Consider the following 23,161-nt stretch of genomic DNA (forward strand, 5'->3'; position numbering starts at 1 on the left):
GTCCCCAATGCCAATCAATACCAATTTAATGAGGACACGGTTTTGAGAAAAAGGAAAAAAGGTTTATTGCTTTGCTAGCAAAGAAGAAACACAGGGGACTCTTGTCCCAAAGGCTGTGGCCCTCTCGATTTGGAGGGACAGGTCCTTTTAAAGGAACTCTTCAAAGGTTACATTCCAGGTGTGCTCTGGTAGGGGGTCCCAGGGCGCCCTGTTGGCCTGTTAAGATTTACTTGTTAATTTGGGAGATATTCACTTCCCAGATCCACCGCTGGCATCTCCTTCCTCTAATAGGTTTGTTCAAAGGAAATTAAGTAGAGGAAAGAAAGGATAACACTGTCTCCCCAATATTGTTAGGGAGGGGGAGAGAGGAGAAGAGAGGAAAAAAACATTAAAAAAAGAAATCTTAGAACAATGAGGGCTATATTCAGAGGTGAAGGGGCCACTGTTACAGAAGTGGCCAACTGCTGTTCTGTCTCTCAGGGCCCCCCCCCCTTCTACTTACCAGGAAGGGGACTGTCGTTGGGGTTGTACAGTTTACCAGTATGACAGGAATGGGGTTAAAGTGTTCAAATAGCCTTTAAAGATCTTTGTTTTAAGAACATGTAATTCTAAGGAAAAGAAAATCTTTAATCTCATTTGTGAATTAAATATCAAAAACTCCTTGATTTTAGTGTTTGATAATCACAATGTGCCCTAATTTCAAATGTTCTTGTAAGTTGTTTTTTTTTTTTTATTTAGGTTTTCTGTAAAAGAATGTTTAGAATATGTGAAAAGTATTTGAAAAGTTAGACACAAAGACTGGGGTCCAGATGTTCTTAATTGTTACCATTATGAAGTCAATCGGGACACTGTTCAAAATGCCAAGAGTTTTAAAAGCTAAGATAAATAGATGCCCCGAGGAATGGAAACCAAAAGCTTGCTTTTTTAAAGTGTAGATTTTCAAGCCTTTTTAACAGGTTAGTCTGGGTAGGATGTCCAGCATTTGGTATTTTTGCCTCCCTCTGTCTAAAAAGAGCAGGGGTTTTTTTGTACATAGTAAGAAAATCCCAGAGAGTTCAACCTTCATTTCCTGGTCTATAAAGCAAAGTGTTAAAACTTTGCTAAAAGATCTTAGCTATCTCCTTTTAACTCTTAAGATTTTAAAGATTTTTTGAAGACCTAAAAAAGAAATACTTCTGACCATTTAATGAAGCTAATTTTCATTATCTAAATGTAAATTTATTTAGATAATAAATTTCAGTGTAAGGAGAAGGACCTTTTGCTGATGTCAGTTTAGGGGCCACTTATTCATAATGGAGCAGTGGCTGTTGGGAGGTCAGCCTGTGGCAAACCAGTTTTTGGTGATATTTTTATGGTTTCCATCCCAAAACTACAGTGTATAATGGAACGGTGGATTAAATGAATGACGTGCACCGTTCTGTGTGTTTTGCTTTGTTTAAACATTTCGGGAACTGCAATTTTTCTGGTCCATTTGCATTGCAGATGTGTAATTTATATCATGATCTGGATTATAATTAATTTTCAAATTAAATAGGACATTGGCCTTATAGGCATAAGGACTTGATCCATTTTTTAGAAGGAAAGGATTTGGATCATAAAGTTACAATTTAGCTATAGTAAGTAGGTAATAAATGCATATTGAAAAATAGGAAACAGTGGAAATCGGGTGATGCTTAAGATATTTATCTAACTTTTCTGATTTCTAATTTTTCATAAAACCTGATAATAATAGAGAGGCATTGCATACAGCTTGATCCTTTCAGTCAGGTGCAATGCAGTATTTGGTTACTTTAGTTATTAAAGGTATAAAACACTTCTGTTGCTGTTAAACTCTAGGTTTTAAAAGGAAGAAATAGATTTAAGTGTGTAGAGATGCTGATTAGAAGGAATGAAATTCATAGTCCTTTCAATGAGAGAGCAGGAGGGGTTTCCTGGCTCTCCTCAGCTGCCAGATGCATTTTTATACTCAGGTGGCTACACGCAAACAGGAGATTGAAGACAGACTCAATTCATGGGTCGTGTTCAATGAAAAAAATAAAGAGTTGTGTGCGTGGCTGGTCCAGATGGAAAACAAGGTTCTACAGACCGCAGACATTAGCATTGAAGAAATGATTGAAAAGTTGCAGAAGGTAAGTAAGCAGGGGTGCCCAGGTGGGTGCGGTTATGATGACCTTGGACTGCTCTGCCCTCCTGATGCCAGGCTCAGAGAGGTAAAATGTATTAGGGTGTGTTTCCAGTAACATTTTTTTTTTTTGATCCTTTGGAGGGAAAAGTTGACAGAAAGAAGATTCCAGAGAGATGGGAGTGTGAGACCATCATAGGTGGACATGGTACTGAGGGGAGTTGCTTGCCCTTGGTTAGGAAGTTTGGCCAGAGAAGGAGCTCACGAGCATCCTTCAGGCCCTAAACCAGGGCTGGTTTCTCAGGGGTTTTTGGAGGTTGTTTTGTTTTGCTGCAACACTGGGGATGGAACCCAGGACCTCACTCATGCTAGATAAGCGCTCTCCCATTGAGCCACACCCCCATCCCTCTCCAGAGGTTATTATAAGGTGATCACCTTGCCAAAGGGGAGAACCAACAGCAGTGAAGCCCATGATTTTGAAATGATCACTAATCCCCACAGAGCAACCCGAGGGACTATTGAATTGACAAACTAACTGCTGCTTTATATAATTCGAATTTGCCTGGTGGGCCGGGTTTGTTTTTAGCCTTTCGCAGCTGAGTTGTGTTAACAGGCCTGAGAATTTGATTTTTAAAAGGATTCTAAGCGGCAACTGTGTGTTTATGACTGGAGCAGAAATGAGTTTGCAGGGATAATGCAGACTTTTTTGGTGCCTTTGCCAGGACTGCATGGAAGAAATAAACTTGTTCAGTGAAAACAAGTTACAGCTAAAGCAGATGGGCGACCAGTTGATCAAGGCCAGCAGCAAGACAAGAGCAGCTGAGATCGATGACAAGCTCAACAAAATCAACGATCGATGGCAACATCTTTTTGATGTTATTGGATCAAGGTGAGAATGGCTTAAAAAGGTTCAGGGGTTACTTCAAAGAGCTGGAAAACTGGGTGCCATCTTCCTCTAAGGTAATCTAGCAGATTTATAAATGTACAGACTGACATTTGGTAAGAATGAGTAGAAATTCCAGTTTCAGCATTAAAAGAAAGTGATTTTAGTAAACTTTCACTTAAATTAGATCAGTTTTATTTTGCTTGTTCTTTTTTCTTGGTAGGGAGGGGTACAGAGATTGAATTCAGCAGGTGCACTCAACCACTGAGCCATATCCCCAGCCCTTTTTTTGTATTTTATTTAGCGACCGGGTCTCACTGAGTGGCTTAGCGCCTTGCCTTGGCTGAGGCTGGCTTTGAACTCACAATCCTCCTGCCTCAGCCTCCAAGCTGCTGGGATTATAGGCATGCACCACCATGCCTGGCTATTTTGCTTTTTCTTAATTTTTATTTTTCTCTGGTGCTGAATTGAACCCAGAGCTTCACACATGCTAGGCAAGTGTTCTACCATTGATTTGCACCCCCAGCCCCCCTTTATTATTTTTTAGAGAATTTTTTAATATTTATTTATTATTTAGTTTTTGGTGGACACAACATCTTTGTTGGTATGTGGTGCTGAGGATCGAACCCGGGCCTCACGCATTCCAGGCAAGCGCGCTACCGCTTGAGCCACATCCCCAGCGCCCCCCCCTTTATTTTTTATTATTTTTATTTTTTTAGTTATAGATGGACACAATATCTTTATTTTATTTATTTATTTGTATTTGATGCTGAAGATCGAACCCAGTGCCTTACATGTGCTAGGCAAGCTCTCTATCACTGAGCCACAATCAGTGTTGTTGTTTTGAGATGGAGGTCTCACTATGTTGCCCAGACTGGTTTTGAACCTGTGGACTCAAGTGATCCTCCCACCTCAGCTTCCCAAGTAGCGGGGACACGTACATTGTGAGCCAACAGGTACAGGGTACAGCAGCACAGATAAAAATAAGATGCTGTTAATAATGTGGCATATCCTTTACCTCACTGTTTACAGGAAGTCATAAGTGAGCCTGATTCTATCAGCAGAGCCACCGGGCTAAGTGGTATGAGAATTACAGACAGGAAGTAAGATGAGTCAATTACGTTAATGGGAGTGGATATCTGAGCAGCTATAAAGCCCAGCGGGTTCGAGAGCTGGGATCACATCTTCCTGGGGGTGGGATTAGGAAGAATCTTACGGAAGGACTGAGATCCCAGAAAGTCCTGAGGAAGGGTTGACTCTTGACCATGACTAGAGGCAGCGAGGGAGACACGTACATTGTGAGCCAACAGGTACAAGGTACAGCAGCACAGACGCCACTTGAGAGATGACAAGAAGCCCACAGGAAATGAAGCTGGAAAGCTCCAGTGAGGCTAAGTCTGAACAGACTTTAAATCTCAACTGAAGACTTGGCCTGTTAAATAAGGTCTGGGTCATTTAAGAATTTTTTAGCCGTAGTGAGTCTCCTAAAGGTGTATCTCGGGGTGATTTGGCTGCTAGCATAGGCTGGGCTGAATTTCACTTCTTTCTACAGCTTGTTGAAAAATACACCTACTGAAATCCATTGCTGTAACCTAGGTAAGGCTTTGGTTTTGAGCCACTCCTGACTTTCTTACTTATTTACCATGGAAACTTGAAGTTTCCAAATCTGCAAATTTGTCCAGTGGCACTCCTTATGTCAGAGGCCACTCCCTGCTGTGTGGATGAGTGATGGCGTGTCCTGCCTTTGGCAGAGGACTGGTGTAGCATGCAGGAACCAACAATGATTGACTGGTGGTTTTCACTGTTAACCCCTCTGAAAACTCTGAGATTCAGTAGCACATTTGTTGAGTGGAAGAGGATTCCCGTGGTTATGTCTAGTAATAAGAGATCTTTCCTCTGTGAGGCCAGGGGTCTGACCCAGAGTCAAGAATGGTGTTTTACATATTTGTTGAAATGAAGGAATGTTCTTTACCATCATCATCTTCATGTCCTAAGTTGTCCTGGACTCCACCTGGCATTAGTCAAGGGTGTGATGACGTTGTCCCTGTTCATGGGTCATTCAGGAGCAAAATCTAGCAAATGCTTCCTGAAGATTCTTAATCGTTCCTGTTATATCACTTTGGAGTTTTCACAGGCTCTTTACTGCCCTCCCTGCTTCTTTGGCTGCCTGTCTTCAACCAATTGCTTGGTGGGAAAGAAAGACTATAGTGGGATAAGTTTCTTTGATCCTTTTGGAAACAGCAATTGGGAAACTTAAGGAACTGAAATAATAGCAAATATATTGGCTGCCGGTTATATTCTTAACAGTATGTTCTTTTTGTATGATTTCACTTGAACTTCATTGTAATTCTGAAGGGTAGGTATCATTATCCCATTTTACAGATAAGGAAACCGAGGGCTGAAGTTAAAGAATTTACCCATAGTTAGTTATATAACCAGCTCATGACAAAACCAGGATTTCAACTCTGGCAGTTGTGTTGCTTCCCTGCCACCCCAGACCCTTCCAGTTGGAAACACTGAAATGTGTAGGACACATTGAGAGCCTGGTGCTGAGGGACTTGGGAACAGTAACATCTTTTACCATTAAAGAAGGGCCAGGTGGAGTGTAAGGAGCTCTTAGCTGAGCGAACCCTTCAAGTGAGTCAAGGATCCAGACAGCAAGCTTGGACCTGCGGTGAGCCATCCTCACATAGAATCAGCTCATCTGATCCCCAGCACTGACTGGGCATTAGACAGGGGCATTGCTGTGGGGGAAGGAAAGAGCTGGGAACCCAGGCAGCCAAGTCGACATTTGAACAGGACTAATAAGAACCTGCCCTTTAGGGTATACTGAAAGCCACAGGATCATGGACACCAGTTAGCCTTGTGCACCCGTCCAGAAATAGAGTTCTGCTACTTCTGGAAAGCAGGGGTTCTCAGACTTGAACATGCATGGGAGGGAACCCTACATAGGTGTTTGGCCTCATAACTTTAAAATTTTTCACTAGAAGTCTTTAATAAACTCTGAGGTTTGAAATGGCACTCAAAAGTCTGAAATGTCACTAAACCAGGGGGATAATTCACTGAGGGGAAAAGTGGAAAACAAAAAGCCTGTTCTTTTGGACGCATCCTCAGCAAATTTCAAAAGAATTAATAAAGCATTGAGTGCAGGATTCCTTTAAACCACATGAAATTGGTGATCATCTCAGCTGGACTCCTTTTGGAGTGGATGGGGAGAAAAACAATGTTCATTTATAACTGCCAGGCTCCCCACAACCATTATTTCATTTTAGCCCTTAATACTACAAGTTCAGTATGATACTTCATTTTACAAGAAGGGAAACTACAGCTCAGAGAAGGTAGGTAGCAGTCACAATTCTGCTCAGGACAAGAATAAGAACCAAGGACTGTTCATGCCATTGCACTAAGCATCGAGAGAGCATTTGGAGGTGGTGCACACCTGTTATCCCAGTGACTTGGGAGGCTGAGGCAAGAGGATGGCAATGCCAGTCTGGGCAGCTTTGCAAGACCCTGTCTCAAAATAAAAAGGTCTGGGGATGTAGCCCCGTGATAGAGCCAAGGTCCTGCCTCAGCCTCCTGAGTCACTGGGATTGCAGGTGAGTGCCACTACACCATTAGGAGGCCTTGGCTTTAAAATTATTGTATCAGAAATATTTTTGAAACCTGGAATTCAGCCGGGTGCAGTGGTACACACCTGTAATCCTAGTGGCTCAGGAGGCTGAGGCAAGAGGGTCCCAAATTCAAAACCAGCCTCAGCAACAGTGAGGCACTAAGCAACCCAGTGAGACCCTGTCTCTAAATAAAATACAAAATAAGGCTGGGGATGTGGCTCAGTGGTTGAGTTCAATTCCTGGTCGTCACGTTGCCCTCACCCCACACGCACCCTCCCCCCAAGAAAAGAAAAGAAACCTGGAACTCAGTGTAGAATCCTGTTTAATGGAAAGCAGTGGTTCTCAGACTTGAACATTCGTCAGAATCCCCTGGAGGGCCCACTCCCTGAGCCCCTGAGCTTCTGTTTCCATAGATCTGACTGGGGCGTAGAATGGACATTTGTAATGTGTGCCCCTGAGTGGCCTTGGGTTGGTCTGGGAAACAGTTGGGGAACTAAATCCATATTGCACCAAGAGACAGAAATCCTGCACCTGCGAGCAGGTCTGTGGCTCTGTGAGCCTTGGTTTCCACACTGACCAACTCCACAGCCCTGTGCCTTCCCACCCTGGCCGGGGGCAGTGAGGACTGAAATGCCAGACGATGACCCTGGGTCCATCCACACACACATGCTGTCCATTCAGCGTGGCCACGATTACCATAGCTGGGAAAAGAGGCTCACCCCAAAACCACTATCTTTTCTCTACTGATAAAGTATTCAGCTTCTGTAAAATCCTTCAAGAACCTGAAGTCTGTGTGTCCTGAAATAACCTTATCAAAGAGTCAGGGAGCCCAAGTCCTGTCACATAAGATTAAACAGGCCCTGACGTGGCAATTAGAATTCACAGAGCTGGCTCTGTGTCGTGGTGGGATTGGGAAATTTAGCTGTCATCGAGGGCCCTTATATTTGTAGTATCTTACATTTGTGTCCTCTTAAATTCTTAGGAAACATGCTATCAGTTTCATTACTGAAAACCACCGAAAGCATATTTTTTGATGATGGTGTGGTCATCTAGACTCCAATCTGATTGATGACAAGAAATATTAGTTCTATGCTACTGTGTTCATGTAATAGATTGAATGAATTTAAGTTTTTATTGTAGCTATTAGCTCCTCCTCAGTTTTCTTAGATAATATCTCTGAAAAGTGACTCAGCAAAACCTGAATGAAGGAAAGATTACTAAATTACAGAAGCTTCCCCCCCACCAAAAAAAAAAAAAAACCATCAATACATACAATATCCTGGATTAGAGGGCGCTATATTACCATGGAACAGGTTAAATACAAAATGCCAGGTGATGGATGAAAAGATGCAAAGTTAACATGCTTTAGCCAGCACAGACTAAAGCTCCCAAAGGAGTCTGGGATTTTTTTGGCAGTAGGTACCTGGGTTTGAACCTAGGAGTGCTTAATCACTGAGCCACATGTCTGGCCTCCTTTTTTTTTTTCTTTAATTTTAATTTGAATTTTGAGACACAGTCTCACTAAGTTGCTCAGGCTGGCTTTGAACTGGCCGTCCTCCTGCCTCAGCCTCACAAGTTGCTAAGGATTTTACGCACGTGCCACCACACCCAGGGGAGTCTGGGATTTCATCCCCTTAATGGGACTGAAGCCAGAGAAGGACTCAGTTTACCACATAATCTGACCTACTATTGTTTTATTTAAAAAGAAAAAAGAAAAAAAAAACAGTATTCATGAAACACCTAAAAAAAAAAAATCCATCTAGCTTTGTTTCCCAGAGCCCCTTCCCATTTCCTAGATGGGAAAGCATGACCAAATCCTAATGAAGCAGGAGTTCTGTGACCACAGGTGTCTGTGTCTTTAGTGAGTCACTCTGGTTAATGGTGTATGTGGTTGTGTGTTTTTTGTTATTTCAGGATTAGGGATTAACCCCCAGGAGCACTTAACTACTGAGCTACATCCCCAGCCCTTTTTATTTTTTTATTTTTATTTTTGAGACAAGTTCTCACTAAGTTGCTAAGGGCCTTGTTAAATTGCTGAGGCTGGCCTTAAATTTGCGATCCTCCTGTCTCAGCCCTCAGACTAGCTAGGATTATAGGCATGCGTTATCGTGCCTTGCTGGTTACGCATTTTGATGGAGCCTCTTCAGGTATGGGAATTCTTTAAAGACTCTTTCTAGCAACATACTGGAATGATCTGATGAAAACTTTCAGTGCCTAAAAGAGGTACCTCCAGAATTTTTATGTTAGTTATCTCTCCATGTTGGATCATTAGAGATTTGAATTTTCTTTTTGTTTGTCTGTACTTTTTTCCTTGAAGTAACAGGGATGGAACCTGGGGCCTCATGCATGCTAGACAGGCACTCTGTTACTGAGCTACACCCAGCCCCACCTTGTCTGTATTTTCTAAGGAAAGCAATGTTGCCCTTCTTAATTTCTCTTCTGTGGTATCTTCATTAACAGGCTTGGCATTCTTAACCAATGTTGAGTCCTAGGAATCAACGAAGGAAGAATATTACTCATAGTCTTGATCCTTTCCTATTTACAGTGGCTTGCTCTCTTGCTTTCAGAAGTATCAAGTCCATGGAAAGAAATTAAGCATAATTTTCACATTTTACCTACCCATATGAAAAGCCCACCTAATTTATAATAGTAACAATTAAAATGTTGTCATAACTCAGCAGTTATTACCATGGCAACCATGTGTTAAGATTGTTTTTCCTTCCCTTGCAGAATGGGCAGGGAGACATGCCTTTTTAAACTGATAACACTTTTCACTGCTCTCCTTTTATCTATATTTTCTCAAGGTTATTGGGAAAGACCAAACAATTCTGTTAAGTCACAAAACTGATTTGCTCTGGTCTTAGTAGGTTGTATGGTCCAGGGGAGCAGGAAGAATTGAGATATTTTAGCATAAAGAAAGCAAGATATGAGATAGGCCTCCCCACTTCCATTTTCTTTTCCATCACCTGATCATTGCAGCTCTAGAACAGGTGACTGCTGCTCCCAATACCTTCCTGGGGAGTCAAGGGACTCCCACTCCCCAGAAGAGAGCAGCCATCAGTGGGATGATACAGGGCACTGACTCTTTGAGGTTCATGTTTAGCAGGTCACAGGAGTAGCCAAGTATGTGAGCATAAGTTAATTGGATGCTGCATTTGGGGAGAAATGCTACCAAATCCGCATTCCTAATTCCACTGGTTTAGAATGTTTGCTGTGTTTCAAGGTGGGGATGTCATAATGAGCCAATGTTGGGCTTTAGGAACCCAAGAGAATGGATTAATATTATGGAGTCACAAAATAAGGGCTGGAAGTGAGCTTAACACAAACCAAGCAGTGGTCTGGTAAACGGAGCCACTTCAGATCATCCAGAGAAACTGAGGCTAGGGATAAGGAGGAATTGTCAGGTGCCCACATTATAGTAAGGAAGGAACTAGCAAGGAAAAGTATACAATTTCTTCCCCCTGCAAAATCTTGAGCTCCATTTGTACAGCAAGATGGAATTTTTCTGCAAAAAGCAATGGAATGGATTATATGAACTCTCTGATCTTCCTAAACCAAGATGCACAGGACTCAAAAGGGAGGGCAGAAAATCCCCACTGGGAAATGTCCCCCTTAGGAATACAGGAGGAAGGCATCCCTGTTAGACTTAGGGGCTTCAGATATTTCACTGTCCCTTTCCAAAAACTTGAAACAGAAAAATTAATTTGAGAACAGAAATCCTTTTTTTGCCATGTCTCCAATCTGCTTCTTCCCTGGGTTTAAAGCACTTGGTAAATAACCCAGAGCCAAGATAACACTGGGACTTTCTTCCCCCAGCATTGCAATCCTGTAGCGTCAGAACAAAGACTGAGTGTCTGAGGGAAGAGCTGGAGATGTTTGTTTATTGGAAGGGAGAAAACAGAGATTAAAAAATTGCAGTGGGCAGAGAAGGTGTCTTCCTTTGCTACTGGCCTCGCTCCGGCCCCGGGAGCCAGCCCTGCCGCCTCCGTGAGGAGCCTTGGGGAGGGCTGCGTCCGCTGCTCCGCAAGATGCTGAACCAGTGAATGAAGAGGGCACGCTGGGCAGGGGGAGGGGCCGCCTCGGCCCTGGGAGGTGGAGGTGCAGCCGGGAACTTGGAGCTTTCGCTTCAACCTAAGGAATGATTTTTTCTCATATACAGTAAGTGCCATTTCAGCCATCAGCTCTGCCTATGGCGACACGGTAGCTGTCTCTTGTGTCTCGCTCTCTGCTCTCTCATTTTGGTGACAATAGAGATCACCGATGAGATGGTGGCGGTGGAGGATATGCGCTCAGCCATCGGGGGATGGGTTCTCCGGCGGCGTCAGCATGCGAGCGGTGTGTGCAGGCTGCCTCCGACGAGCAGGGCAGAGAGACAGCGACTATGCTGTGTGGAAGATGGGAGTCTTCCGGCCTCAGAAATGCTCCAGCCAGGCGATTAGCTCCGGAATGTGTTGTCATGTCCGCGTCCTCACATCAGGGCTTTGGGATCTTGGAGCAATTGATTATTTTGCTATAAAGATGTTTAGCCCTTGAAAAAGATCAGAGTTGTACAGGATCCATACAGTGTTTTTAGCAGCTGACAGCTGCCCCCATGTTGCAGTGTTGATTTCGGCACAAATTTGGGTACTTTCAACCATCTCAGTTTTTCCTTGTGATTTTTGTTCTGCTGTCCACATTGGCATGGGAATTTTTTTGCCAATTTATGCTAATCTAGGGCTTTAGTAATTTCACTGTAGACTCCTTAGCCTGAGGAGAACTGGACTGAAAGGTAAATTATTCCATATGCACAACTATTAATTATTCTAAATGTATATGCAGGTATTATTTGAAGCCTCCATTGCATTGTAAGACCTGGGCTAGATGCGGAGACTGCTACTAACCAACTCACCTTGATTTTGACTGTTCATTCTGGAAGGAGAGCAGTATTTGTCAGTGTTACATTCTGATCCATCTCTAGTCAAGATAAAAGAAAAACTTTGTTCGCCTTAATTGTTTTCTGCATTTCTACCCATAATCCTTGCAAAAGAACTGTCCTGTTTTATAGCTACTCTTGGGTATAATTCTTTTGTTTGGTTTCATGGAAAATATCTGTATAGGCAGACAGCTCCCCCTTTGCACCTAAAAAAAAAAAAATTATTGTTCTGATCATCAGACCTCAGAATTCAACTCAGGAAATCATGCTGCATTTTTCTGAATAAATATTTGTTGGCATATATGTGAGATGTGTTAGCCAAGAGCACCTGGGTCAAAATGTGGGCAAGTACAGAGATGGGAGCCACATAAACAAACTGTTTAGGTGGTTGATGTAATGCAGGGTTGTGCCAATGGACTGGTTTCTGAATAGATTTCCTTGTTTCTCCATGTTAACTTGAGATTCAGATTTTTCCAAGAGCAACTTTAAGGAGTCCTAATGTGGAGGCCAGTTGCTGGGGCTGGCAAATGGCACATAAGTTTCTGACCTGGGCAATGTGATTTGGGTTACAGTATCTGCAGAGAACAGAACATTACAAACTCAGCAATGCATCTGATGTTCCTGGAGTGAGTTGTAACATGATTATCCAAGGAGCAACATTTTGATTCTCATACATTTGGGGTGTTGTGCTTCCAGACAGAGGTTGATTCATGGAATAGGTTCAGTTCTGACTGATGAATGCTATATAGCTTCTTGGCAGTCTTCTTGCCTTCCCTCTGCCTTCCCTTCTTCTTTAATTTACCCTAAGTGTGCACCTGATTTGTGTGCCTGTTCCACTTCATTTGGAAATTGAGTTTAGGGGCACATGTGGCTCACTGGAGGGCACCATGTTGTTTTCTGGCAAAAGGACTTTGATGTGCTCTGGTCTTTATTTCTCTCCTTTCAAATATAATGTGACCACCTCTTTTATAGAAAAAAAAAACTTGAAGGTATAAGTGAACCTCATTCAATAGATCTTTATTGTGCATCTCCCCTATCATAACATCTAATCGCAAGGTCATGAGCTCTGTGGGAATAAGACCTATCTTCCAGTTATCTTTGGATTTCCAGAATGTGCACAGCAACCAAGATTAAGCAAATAGTTAAATGCATTGAAAGAAAATCATGGGAAGGAAATGGGGACAGCATATCTGAGCCTTCTGACCTCTTCCCCACACACCAGCTTATAGCCACAAAGTCTAGCGCTGTGTGGACTGGCTTCTATCCCCAGTAATGCAGTAGCCATGAGTCCAGACTTCTGGTCATGTCCCCAACAGCAACAAAATCCATGATGTGCCACTATTAGGTACACGTTAGTGTATGCAGGCATGTATGCGAGGCCATATGGTAATACTTCTAGGCCAGGCTGCCCAGTTAGAATCCTGCCCCCTCCCCCCACTGCTGCTTAATGGCCATGTGACTTGGGCAAATAATTTAACCTCTGGCTTCCATTTCTTCAACTGTCAAATAGGAATGATGATAATACCCATATCTTAGCATTGTCATAAGGATTAAATGAGTTGCTAACGTGTGAACCACTGCAGGCCTGGCACGGGTCAGCCTGTTAGATGCTATGTTACACAGATATTCCATTTTAGTAATAAGGTTTATGTATTAAAAGTCATATCCAATGTAGATACTTTAAAAGAATGGGTTAGCAGTATAAAGTCTAATAAAGGTTGAGTATCCTTTATCCAAAATGCTTAGGAACAGAAGTATTTTGAATTTCAGATTTGGGAATAATTTCATATGTACATAATGAAATACCTTAGAGATGGGACCTGGGTCTAAACACAAAATTCATTTAGGATTCTCATATACACCCTGGACATCATTTTACATAGTAACTTTCAGTGTTGCCTGTGTTCTGATGTAAACCATCACGAGAGATCAGGAGTGGCATTCCCCACTTGTGGCATCATGATTGTGCTAAAAAAAAAGTGTCTGATTTTGGAGTATTTTCGATTTTTTCAGAACAGGGATGCTCAGCCTGTATGTTATACCTATGTCCCATTGATATGTCTGGAGCACCCCTTAGAAACCACAGTCCTGGGAAGCCGAGCAAATTATTCATCCCCCTCCTGCAGGAGTTATCATGCATGGCATGGCTGACCCCTAGGGCTGAAGTCAATTCAAGACCACTGCACTCCTGTATTCTTACACCCAGATTATTTTGCTGCTTGTCGCCTTCATATAAAAAACTTGCATTCCAGCCCTCTTTCTTTTTACAATAAGAAAGAGGCCAGGATTCTTATGGTGAAATAGGGTCAGATGCTGGATGAAGGCAGTGAGTGGCTGCCATCCTGGGAAAAGGGAAGAGGAGGCTGCTGAACTGAACCTGAACCTGCCCAGGCCTCTTCTCCAGCAGAGCCTCCGAGGAGGACAGCCCTTCCCAACTGTGTGGAAGACTTTTGGTCCCTGGACAGGCAGGGTGGCAGAATGTTTGGGTGAGGAGGGCATAATGCTAACTTGGTGGAAATGAAGCCCCTGCTTCATCCAGTTTACAATGTATCCAGGCCTGGCTTGGGCTTCTGTTACTTTTTTTTCAATGAATCCTTTTAGTGACTTTGAAGGCAACTTGTTAGCAGTAAGAATGCAATTTGGAGAATATTCCTCCTTGAAACTGATCATGCACACAGTCCCTGGGCATCTGCCCATCACATAAGACAGTGTCCCAGTGCCCTTCATGCATTGTGTCTCCTGTGGTCCTCTCAGCTACCCAGGAAGGAAGGTGCTACTGTTAGCACCATTTTTCACATGAGATTAAACAGTCAGGACTGAAACCCTGTGGTCAGGGCCTGTCTGTGTCCTTCACCACCAGACTCCACAGCTTACAAGCCTGAACAGTCTATGGTGCTAATAAGATTAAAACACCTATGAAAGAACTTGGTGAGGTCCAGTGCTGAATGGAAAAGGCATTATTATTTTCACAGTCTCCTGTAAACCCAGTCAGCATAAGAAGAGCTAGTGTTATTGAGCATTTATTATGTCCCAGTGGCTCTACATGCATGCATTCTGTTATTTTGGTCTCACAACCACTGCAAGGTGTTTAATTTTACAGATAACAAAGAAACAAGGAGTCAGAGACTGAGGGCCTTGCAGGGATGTATAGCTTATAGATAGTGAAATGGACTTAACCCTGGGCAGCTCACCTCAGAAGCTCTGGCCTTAACCTCTCTTGGATCCTGTTGCCTTCCTGAATTGGGAGACTTCAGAGGCCTACTGGGGATAAGGGAGAACATAACAGGTCACCCTGACAATAGAGCTGGTTGACTTGGTCCCTTGTAAGGAACGAAAACAAAATACACATGCACACCTCTGTGGTCTGCCCAATTCCTAGGCTGTAGAAGGGCTTAGCTATATTTATCCATTCAGCAAATGTTTGTGGACACCTCTGGCCCACCAGGTGGTGTGGGAGTGCTGCCTGGCAGCTAGTCTCTGTGCTGATAGGTGCAGAGACTCACGGTTAGGGTGCCAGGTGGGAGGCCCAGATGCTGTGGGAGCCTGTGGGGGAGGGGCAGTGGAGAGAAGCTCCAGAAGGAAAGAGGAGCTGCTTTGCAAACTGAAGGGCTAGAGGCAGAGGCCACTGAACGCTGGAGGAGATCACGTGATTAAACTGGTTTGTCCAGGAAGGGCAGCGACTGTTGTGTTGTGGCCATGGATCAGACCCGCCTTCCAGGATGTATCCTTCAGCTTCAGAACCAAAGGTGGGTAGGAGGGCAAGGAGGCCGCTAGGTAGGAAGTTGTCCAGTTAAGTAAGAGGTGGTGGTGGCATGGAGGACAGTGTGGTCCAGTGAGCTAGGGTCAGCACCTCAGTTTCTCTCTTTAGCGCTCCCAGCCATGGGATGTAGTTCTGACAGTATCTTCCAGCTTGAGGATTGGTAAGTGGGAAGTTTCAACTGTAGCTACTAGTTGAAGTCGCTGGGATTAACTGAAAATCCCCCAGGTCACCCTCACTCACGCTCCTTTAGGACTTTCATGAAAGGGTTTATGGACACATTTTATTTCAGTATTCACATAAAATTATGGTGGTTGTCTCTCAGTGGCGCTTGGTTTTGGTGAGTGCACCACTTGACACCAGCGCCACGTGTGACTTTTCAAATCTGCTCAATGTGGAGTCAGCCTGGGCAGGATCTGAGGCAGGCTGGCCAGGTAGCCGGCACTTAGAACTGTGCTTGAGGCCACCGTTCACCTCTGCCCCCACCCTCTGACTGACAGGCAACCCTCTAGTACCCACATGGGCTGGTTCAGTGGCACCATGGATCCTGGCTGAAGTGGTGGGTTTGGCATGTGTTCTTCTCTTGCTCAGAGCAAGGTCCCATGAGAGGCATTGTGGGCTAACTACCAACTAGCCAGGCGTGTGGCATCTTTAATATCTTGGGAAGACAATTGTCTCAGGCATACCCAAGACAGAAACGGGGCAAAAGAAGCCAAAAATGGTGACATCTCACCTCTAGAGGCCCAGCAAGATGGATAGGACTTCAAGGGGGCCCCCATTTTGGGAATGATAGGACATCCTTGTTTGCATGGGTAGGCTAAGTCCATATGAAAAAATCAACCGAGGTGACAGTTTTGCAAAGTGGCATGTATTCTATGAGAACTCTGGTGACATGAGAGTCGTTCCTGTTAGAAGATCAGAGCAAGTTTTGATCCTTTACCCACCAACAAACACCCTTATTGGCTGGTCCCTTTTTCTTATCACTAAATGCTGAGTTTTTGTCTTCCATCTTTTTTTTTTTTTCTGCAAATATGTTCAGGGTGAAGAAGCTGAAGGAGACATTTGCTTTTATTCAGCAGTTAGACAAAAACATGAGCAACCTTCGCACCTGGTTGGCTCGCATCGAGTCTGAGCTTTCGAAGCCGGTTGTTTACGACGTCTGTGACGATCAGGAAATCCAGAAGAGGCTCGCTGAGCAGCAGGTGGGGCCATGGGAAGTGAGCTGTGTCCCAGCAGAGGTGTCTAAGATGCAAGTCTGATAACAAACACAGACCTGCCTACATCATCTGCTGTGTTTCAGCATGTTTGCATTTCATAATATCGGTTTGTTTTTTTCCAGGAAAAAAACCCTGATTGCCTGTCTGCATTTTTATATGTGTGAGGCGTCCATCTCTTGAATGCCCACCCATTCACATAGCTCTTTATGAAACAGTTTAAATAGTGTGTAAGATGTAGACCTTAATCTTAGTGAGAAATTAGGGGGTTTAGTTTAGTCTTTTTTTTTTTTTTGAACTTTGATCTTTGTTGTGTTTTGCTAACATAATTTTGAAAGGCAACAAGTTGGAAAAGAAATAACTCTTTTTATGAAGGAATGTTTTCATGGGGTCATGCTATTTGTGTCTGATAGACATTTTTTTAAAAAACAAAAATTATAAGATATGCATGCCTACAGTCCAACTACTCAGGAGGCTGAGGCAGGAGGATCACAAGTTCCAGGCAGCCTGGGCAACTTAGTGAGACCCTGTCTCAAAAGAAAATTCTTTTATACAAGCAAAGGAACATACTCGGACCAAGAAGCTCAGCTGTGCAGAGTTTACCACACTTTGCATTTTGTCATCAGTTATATATGTGCATGCTCTGAGCTAACCTTGGAAATCTGCATTTTGAAAAATCACTGAGTTCCACTAGCATTGGCCACTGCACCCACTGGCAGGAGCTCTCTGACATCACTGGTTTATTGAATCCACTTTGCTGCCTTCTGTAAATTTTACTCACATGCCATTTTCATAATGCACTGCCCAAGTTTGTCTTTATTTTTTAAATTACCAAGTTTGTATTGTTCTTTCTGTGGCTTTTGTTCATCTCCGTTTTCTTTCAGAGCTATAGGCAGATTATTCCAACCACGCAAGGCGTATGATTCTTAGATTTGAATCTGGTTTTGTCCCATTTAACCTCCCCTGTGCTCATCCTATCTATCATAGCTGCTTAGAGACAGTTTGTGTTGGCACATTTCCCCCAGATTCAAGGCCAGAAGGCTGCCTGTTCTATGACATTCTCTTGAGTTCGGTCCATCCTTTTAATGGTTACAAGTGTCATTTCATGCTTCTATAAACAGAGCCAAGTATTTGCTATTACTATTACCTTTACTATTCGAATGATGCCTATAATGGCTTTCAAATTAGTATGATTTAATATTGCTACAAATTATTACTGGTTTTACCACTTCAAATATCTAAGGGTGTCTTTTTATTAAGGTCATCTAAATTCTGTCTTTGCTTTGTGGAGAAAGAATATGACATAAATTTCAAAGAACTTTAGTGGACAGTCTAGAGATTTTGATGCACTTCTCAGTGGAACATCATCAGCTTCATTTACAAATGTAATCTGTTGGACAAATTTCTTAATTTCTAGTCTCTTAATAGATAAGGCATTGCAAACAACTATCAATCCTGAGTGGTGAGTCTTTTCAGATAAATAGTAAGAAAGATGGCAGTATCTTTGCTCTTAAAGAATGATTGGCTGAATTTAGTACAGGCTCAAAACTGTGTTAACTTTTCATAAATCTGAAATATGACACACTAAATTGCAGGATATTTATTCCTAAAGTGTACAATTTAGAGCTGCCATTCTCTTGGCCTATTTGTTCCCATACTGAAATGATACATAATTTCCATCTAATGGATTCGAGGTTTCCCTCTTTATAGAATTCAAAGTTACCATAATGGAAGTCTTATCCCTTTTGGTTATCAAAATAGTTGTGGAGTTAGTATTTAGGACTACCATTACAGCAAATAAATTAGATATATTAATTTTCTATTGCTGTTGTTTACAGCTTAAAAATGCAAATGTATTAATCTTACAGTTCTGACCAGGCACCAACCTGGAGCTTGCCCTTCCGAGGGCTCCACAAGAGAATCCATGTCTTTGCCCTCTGGCTTCTAGAGGCCTCTCACATCTCTGGGATTCTGGCCCACTTCTTCCACCTTCTAAGACATCAATCAACATTGTCTCTATGGGCCATTCTTCCATAGTTGCATCTTCCTCTAAGTCTTCTACTTTTAAGGACTCTCAGGAACACATTGCACCCACCCAGATAATCTAAAATGATCTATGTTAAGTCAAATGATCAGCAAACTGAATTCTCCTTTACCTTGTAACCTAATATATTCATGGGTTCTGGAATTAGGATTCAGACATCTTTGGAAGGGAGGGGATTCATTTCATTGTTCTGCCACCTGAGCAAAGTTTTAGTAATTTTGTTGAATGGAATGAACTAGCATGTGTTTCTTATACTAAACCTAGATCATCCAAAACACTAAAAACAGAAGTGGCACACAAATGAACTTATGAATCACTTTTTAAAAACCTTACTTTTTCATCCCTAATAAATATAATAAGTTGCTTGATTGCCTCCGGTAAAGGACCCAAAAGCTTGGGATTGCCTAGTATTGCCTCTTGCAAATGCCCCCAGCTCCCTAAAGAGCCATGATATCCCTGGGTCCTCTTTGTAATGTCCTTAGGGACCTGGTGAGGAAGGATTAGACTCTATGAGAGTCCTCTGGGTTTCTCCTTTCTTTGGTAGAACTTCTTTAGATAGTTGTTGATGGGGTCATTCTTTCAAAATGCAAAGGAAATGGCACCCATTAGTGACAAATCATGAGCCACTTTCACTGAGTCTTAAACATTTCTCTCCTGATTTTTTGTTTGTTTGTTTGTTGAATCCCTGAGGGTGCCAGATGGCACTTGGGGACATTTTTAGTTGCCCTCTCATTCTGTAATGACCAAATAGCCTCTTCCCCAAAGGCCCACTCAGCTTCACTCCAAGCCCCCTAACCGTCCCCCAACACTACCCTGGTTGGCTGGCTTGCCACCCAAGCCCCTCCCATGGAGACTTCCTGGAGCCACCACACCATGGGTTCCTCTCTGTGATTTTCTTCTTTATCTTATTTTTCCGGTTTCTTTTTATCCTCATCCTTCCTGACTGCATCTCTTCTCTGGTTTTATGTCTCCCCCCATCACCTCTTGCTGAGCGCCCTCTTCCTCCTCCTCCTCTGCTCTTTCCTAACTTCACTGTCAACTGCTCAGGAAAACAGAGTGAAGAGGAGCCCCTTTCCAAAACCCTTGGCAAAAGTCTTTCCCAATGTCTTAAACTCAGTTCGTCTCCAAGTTTGGACAGTCTCTGAAATGCAATTATTGTTCAGCTTCATGCCTCAGTGGGCATAGCAGCAGGATTATTTTATTTAATTTGCAAAATAATACTTGTCTAGGACTTGGAAGATCTACATTTTAAAATATAGTTTACAACTTGATTTTATACATGAAATTCCAACATCAGTAGGCCACTCTGGTGTTTTAGGTGTTTGGGGGGTGGTTGTAGTTTTTTGTTGTTGAAAATGTAGGGCTTTTGCTTTTATTTAGCCAAAATGTGGATGATCTTTTTTTTTAACTTGGTTTAGAACCTCATTTCTGTCATTTATTAAATTATATTAAATTTTCTTTAAACATTTATTCAATATAAGCTAGATGACTAATATAAGCTAACCGCAAAGAATCTAATACATGGCATTTGGCCAGGTGTGGTGGTGCACACCTGTAATCGCAGCAGCTCGGGAGGCTGAGATAGGAGGATTGCAAGTTCAAAGCCAGCCTCAGCAATGAGGTGCTTAGCAACTCAGTGAGACCCTGTCTCTAAATAAAATACAAAATAGGACTGGTGATGTGGCTCAATGGTTGAGTGCCCCTGAGTTCAATCCCTAGTACAAAAAAAAAAAAAAAAAAAAAAACGTGGCATTCATGTTTATCCATAGACTAGACTTTCTCTGAGCATTTTCATCAAATTCTACCCAGTTGGAGCCAGGTGAGATCGAGGGAATTTTTCAATTAATTTGTCAGAATTACTCAATTAGCACTACTGTGCTAAATTACTGTTATTACTTTAATAATTCAAAGGATATGTATCAATATCAGTAAATTTCAGAAAAACCTGTTCTAATTCTATAAACCAGTAAGAATTCTTAAAAACTGGTATTCAACTTAAATGAAATAATTTTAAAGCTAGTCCTAGTATTGGCACTGGGGATAGTGCCACCCTTATAGCATTTCTGATACTCTTCCTGAGCTGTAGAGCTTTAAAAACCCACCCTGCATATCTCTCCCTGGGCTTACAGGGTGACCGAGTGGAAGAGATGTTTCTTCTGGTGCCCATGTCTACTCGGGATCTGTGCTAGCAGCTGGCTGATTTAGAATTCAGGTGGAGTGTTCACATTTGTTCTCTCAAATCCACCCAAACACACAATGATTCAAATTGTGCACTTGAAAGAAGAAATGTAAGAAAATATTAGGCCTACCTAGGCATATAGTAGTTGTCTCCAAAATTATTTAAATACTGAGGTGACCTGGAATGACCTTGAGCTACCTCTCTGCAGCTGGTGGCAGCCACTGTTTGTAAAGTAATCCTCTTGAAAACTGGTTTATAGCTTAGTAGAGTTGATAGTGGCTTGCTTAAACCATTGTGCAATTTCAGAAATGGTTGTATTATCAAACAATTGAAATAGAATTTAACTTGGTCCTGGCTACTTTACAACATAATTCAGCTACTAGGATTAATGGTGTGGTCTCCTGTCACGTATCACATAATTTGGATGTCAGGGGAAGCCTATCCCATCCAGAATGGCAAAACAAACAGGTTCCTCATCTGTCTCCCTACTCCCCAGCCCACCCATGGAATGTGAAAGAATTATTCTCTCACAATGATTGAAAAAATGTGTGTGTGTGTGTGTATTGTCCTCATGCATGCTGGGCAGGTGCTTTATCACTGAGCTATATCTCTAGCCCCATGTTTCCGCTTATGAAATTTTTTATCTTTTTCCTGTGACCATGCATTTTCATATGTGTTCTTTTTTCCAAATTGGGAAACTGCATCTCTGTCACTATCATGGGAGAAGAATCCAGAGATCCTTCCCCCCCCTCCCCAGGTCACAGCCCCACTCTCTGGGTAGAGGAGTCCCAGGATTCTTCCTTGGGACCTGTGGAGCCACTGATGGGCTCATGGAGAGGCCATGCACACCCTTACAGCTACCCACACAGGAGGACGTATGTAGAGAGACAGCACAGGGCTCTTTGTAGGTTCCAGAGTTCTGTGAGCCATAAAAGCTCAATTCTGTTGCTAACATCTCAGCTCCTGCTGAAGAGAGTTGGATAGTTCAGAAACCAAATCTAAAGTGGAGGCCTTTGGGGTAGGTCATTTGGATTAGATTGCAAGCATGCCTAAAGTCTATGGAGCAGTGGCCTCTCAGGGTCAGCAGGGCCACCTGTCAGTGCATAGCAGGCCCCACACCATTCCCACCCTCACTCAGTTCAACACATAAATCTCACCTGTTGCCACCATCCAGGCTTCAGGTCAGGTGCAGTGGCACAGAGCTGTACAAAGACAGGCTGAGCCTGTATTGTTGGTCCCAAGTGCTGTGTCCCTAGACTAGGGGAGGGATGAGCAGTGAACCTTTGATGCCAGCCTTCCATCCATTGCCACTGTCTCAAAGGCTTTCGTACCCTGTTGCAACCCTAGGATCTGCAGCGAGATATCGAACAGCACAGCGCAGGGGTGGAGTCCGTGTTCAACATTTGTGATGTCCTGTTGCATGACTCTGACGCCTGTGCCAACGAGACCGAGTGCGACTCTATCCAGCAGACCACCAGAAGCCTGGACAGGCGCTGGAGGAACATTTGTGCCATGTCGATGGAGCGGCGCATGAAGTAAGGACCCTGCTGGCCCCAAACATTGAGCTGTGGCCTACAGAACTCTGTGCACCCCCTGCCTTTAGTCATAGTAATTGCTCTCTTCACGTCACTTAGAAATGTGCCAGGTATTGGCAGAGAGGACCCAGTAGGGGTGACCAGTGTTTACCAAGGACTTATTGGAAAAAAACCTAGTGTGGTGCCATCTTCCCCCAGCTCTTTTGTGGCTGCTGCTTACCATGTTTACTGGGCCATGAAGCACTGCTGAGCTTGTCTCCTGTTTTTTAGCGCTGTGAGGCAGGAGCTCTGAGATGCTCGGCCCTTCCAGAAGGAAGGTGCACAGACCAGGAGGCAGCATCCTCAGCTATTTCCCAGGAAGGGTGGCAGGGTCTCTCCCTAACTGCGTGAGCATAAGGCAGCTGGGAATGGGCCCAGTCAGGAGGCAAAAACAAGTCCAAAGGCACAGGGTGGAAATGGACGGCTGGCTAAGCCACTTTCCCCCCATCAGAATCGAAGAGACATGGCGCCTGTGGCAGAAGTTTTTAGATGATTATTCCCGCTTCGAGGACTGGCTCAAGTCTGCCGAGAGGACAGCAGCCTGCCCCAATTCCTCTGAGGTGTTGTACACAAATGCCAAAGAAGAGCTGAAGAGGTTTGAGGTAAACACCTTCCCCATCCTTCCTCCTGCTAATGACCGAGACAGCAGCCACTCAGAAGCTGCTAAATGGCTTCCCAGGGCCTACTTCCCCGACCTCTGGAGGGGACAGCACAATCCTCAGCCTGCCACCAGCTGCTAAGGCAGCTTTGCAAGGTGTTACCCACGTATGCCAACAGCCATGTGCTGGCCTTGGGAGCCTGTGCTTTATCATCAAAGACCTGGGGATAGCCAGGCTCAGTGGCACACCTAAATCCCAACTTGGGC

The 23,161-nt window shown here is 43.4% G+C and overlaps 1 protein-coding gene across 7 annotated transcripts in view; it reads left to right on the top strand.

The window, feature by feature from the left end:
- SYNE2 (spectrin repeat containing nuclear envelope protein 2) overlaps positions 1 to 23,161 on the top strand; it is a 336,255-nt gene that overhangs the window by 297,336 nt on the left and 15,758 nt on the right. For all 7 annotated transcript variants that reach the window (XM_081290325.1, XM_081290328.1, XM_081290329.1 and 4 more), the window contains 5 exons: positions 1,971 to 2,129; positions 2,845 to 3,011; positions 16,325 to 16,487; positions 22,070 to 22,257; positions 22,748 to 22,898. In XM_081290325.1, coding sequence (XP_081146451.1) covers positions 1,971 to 2,129; positions 2,845 to 3,011; positions 16,325 to 16,487; positions 22,070 to 22,257; positions 22,748 to 22,898 — 828 coding nt within the window. The remainder of the gene's footprint in view (positions 1 to 1,970; positions 2,130 to 2,844; positions 3,012 to 16,324; positions 16,488 to 22,069; positions 22,258 to 22,747; positions 22,899 to 23,161) is intronic.

This window comes from Spermophilus citellus (genome assembly GCF_964194105.1).
Source record: "Spermophilus citellus genome assembly, chromosome: 4".
NCBI classification, from domain to species: domain Eukaryota; kingdom Metazoa; phylum Chordata; class Mammalia; order Rodentia; family Sciuridae; genus Spermophilus; species Spermophilus citellus.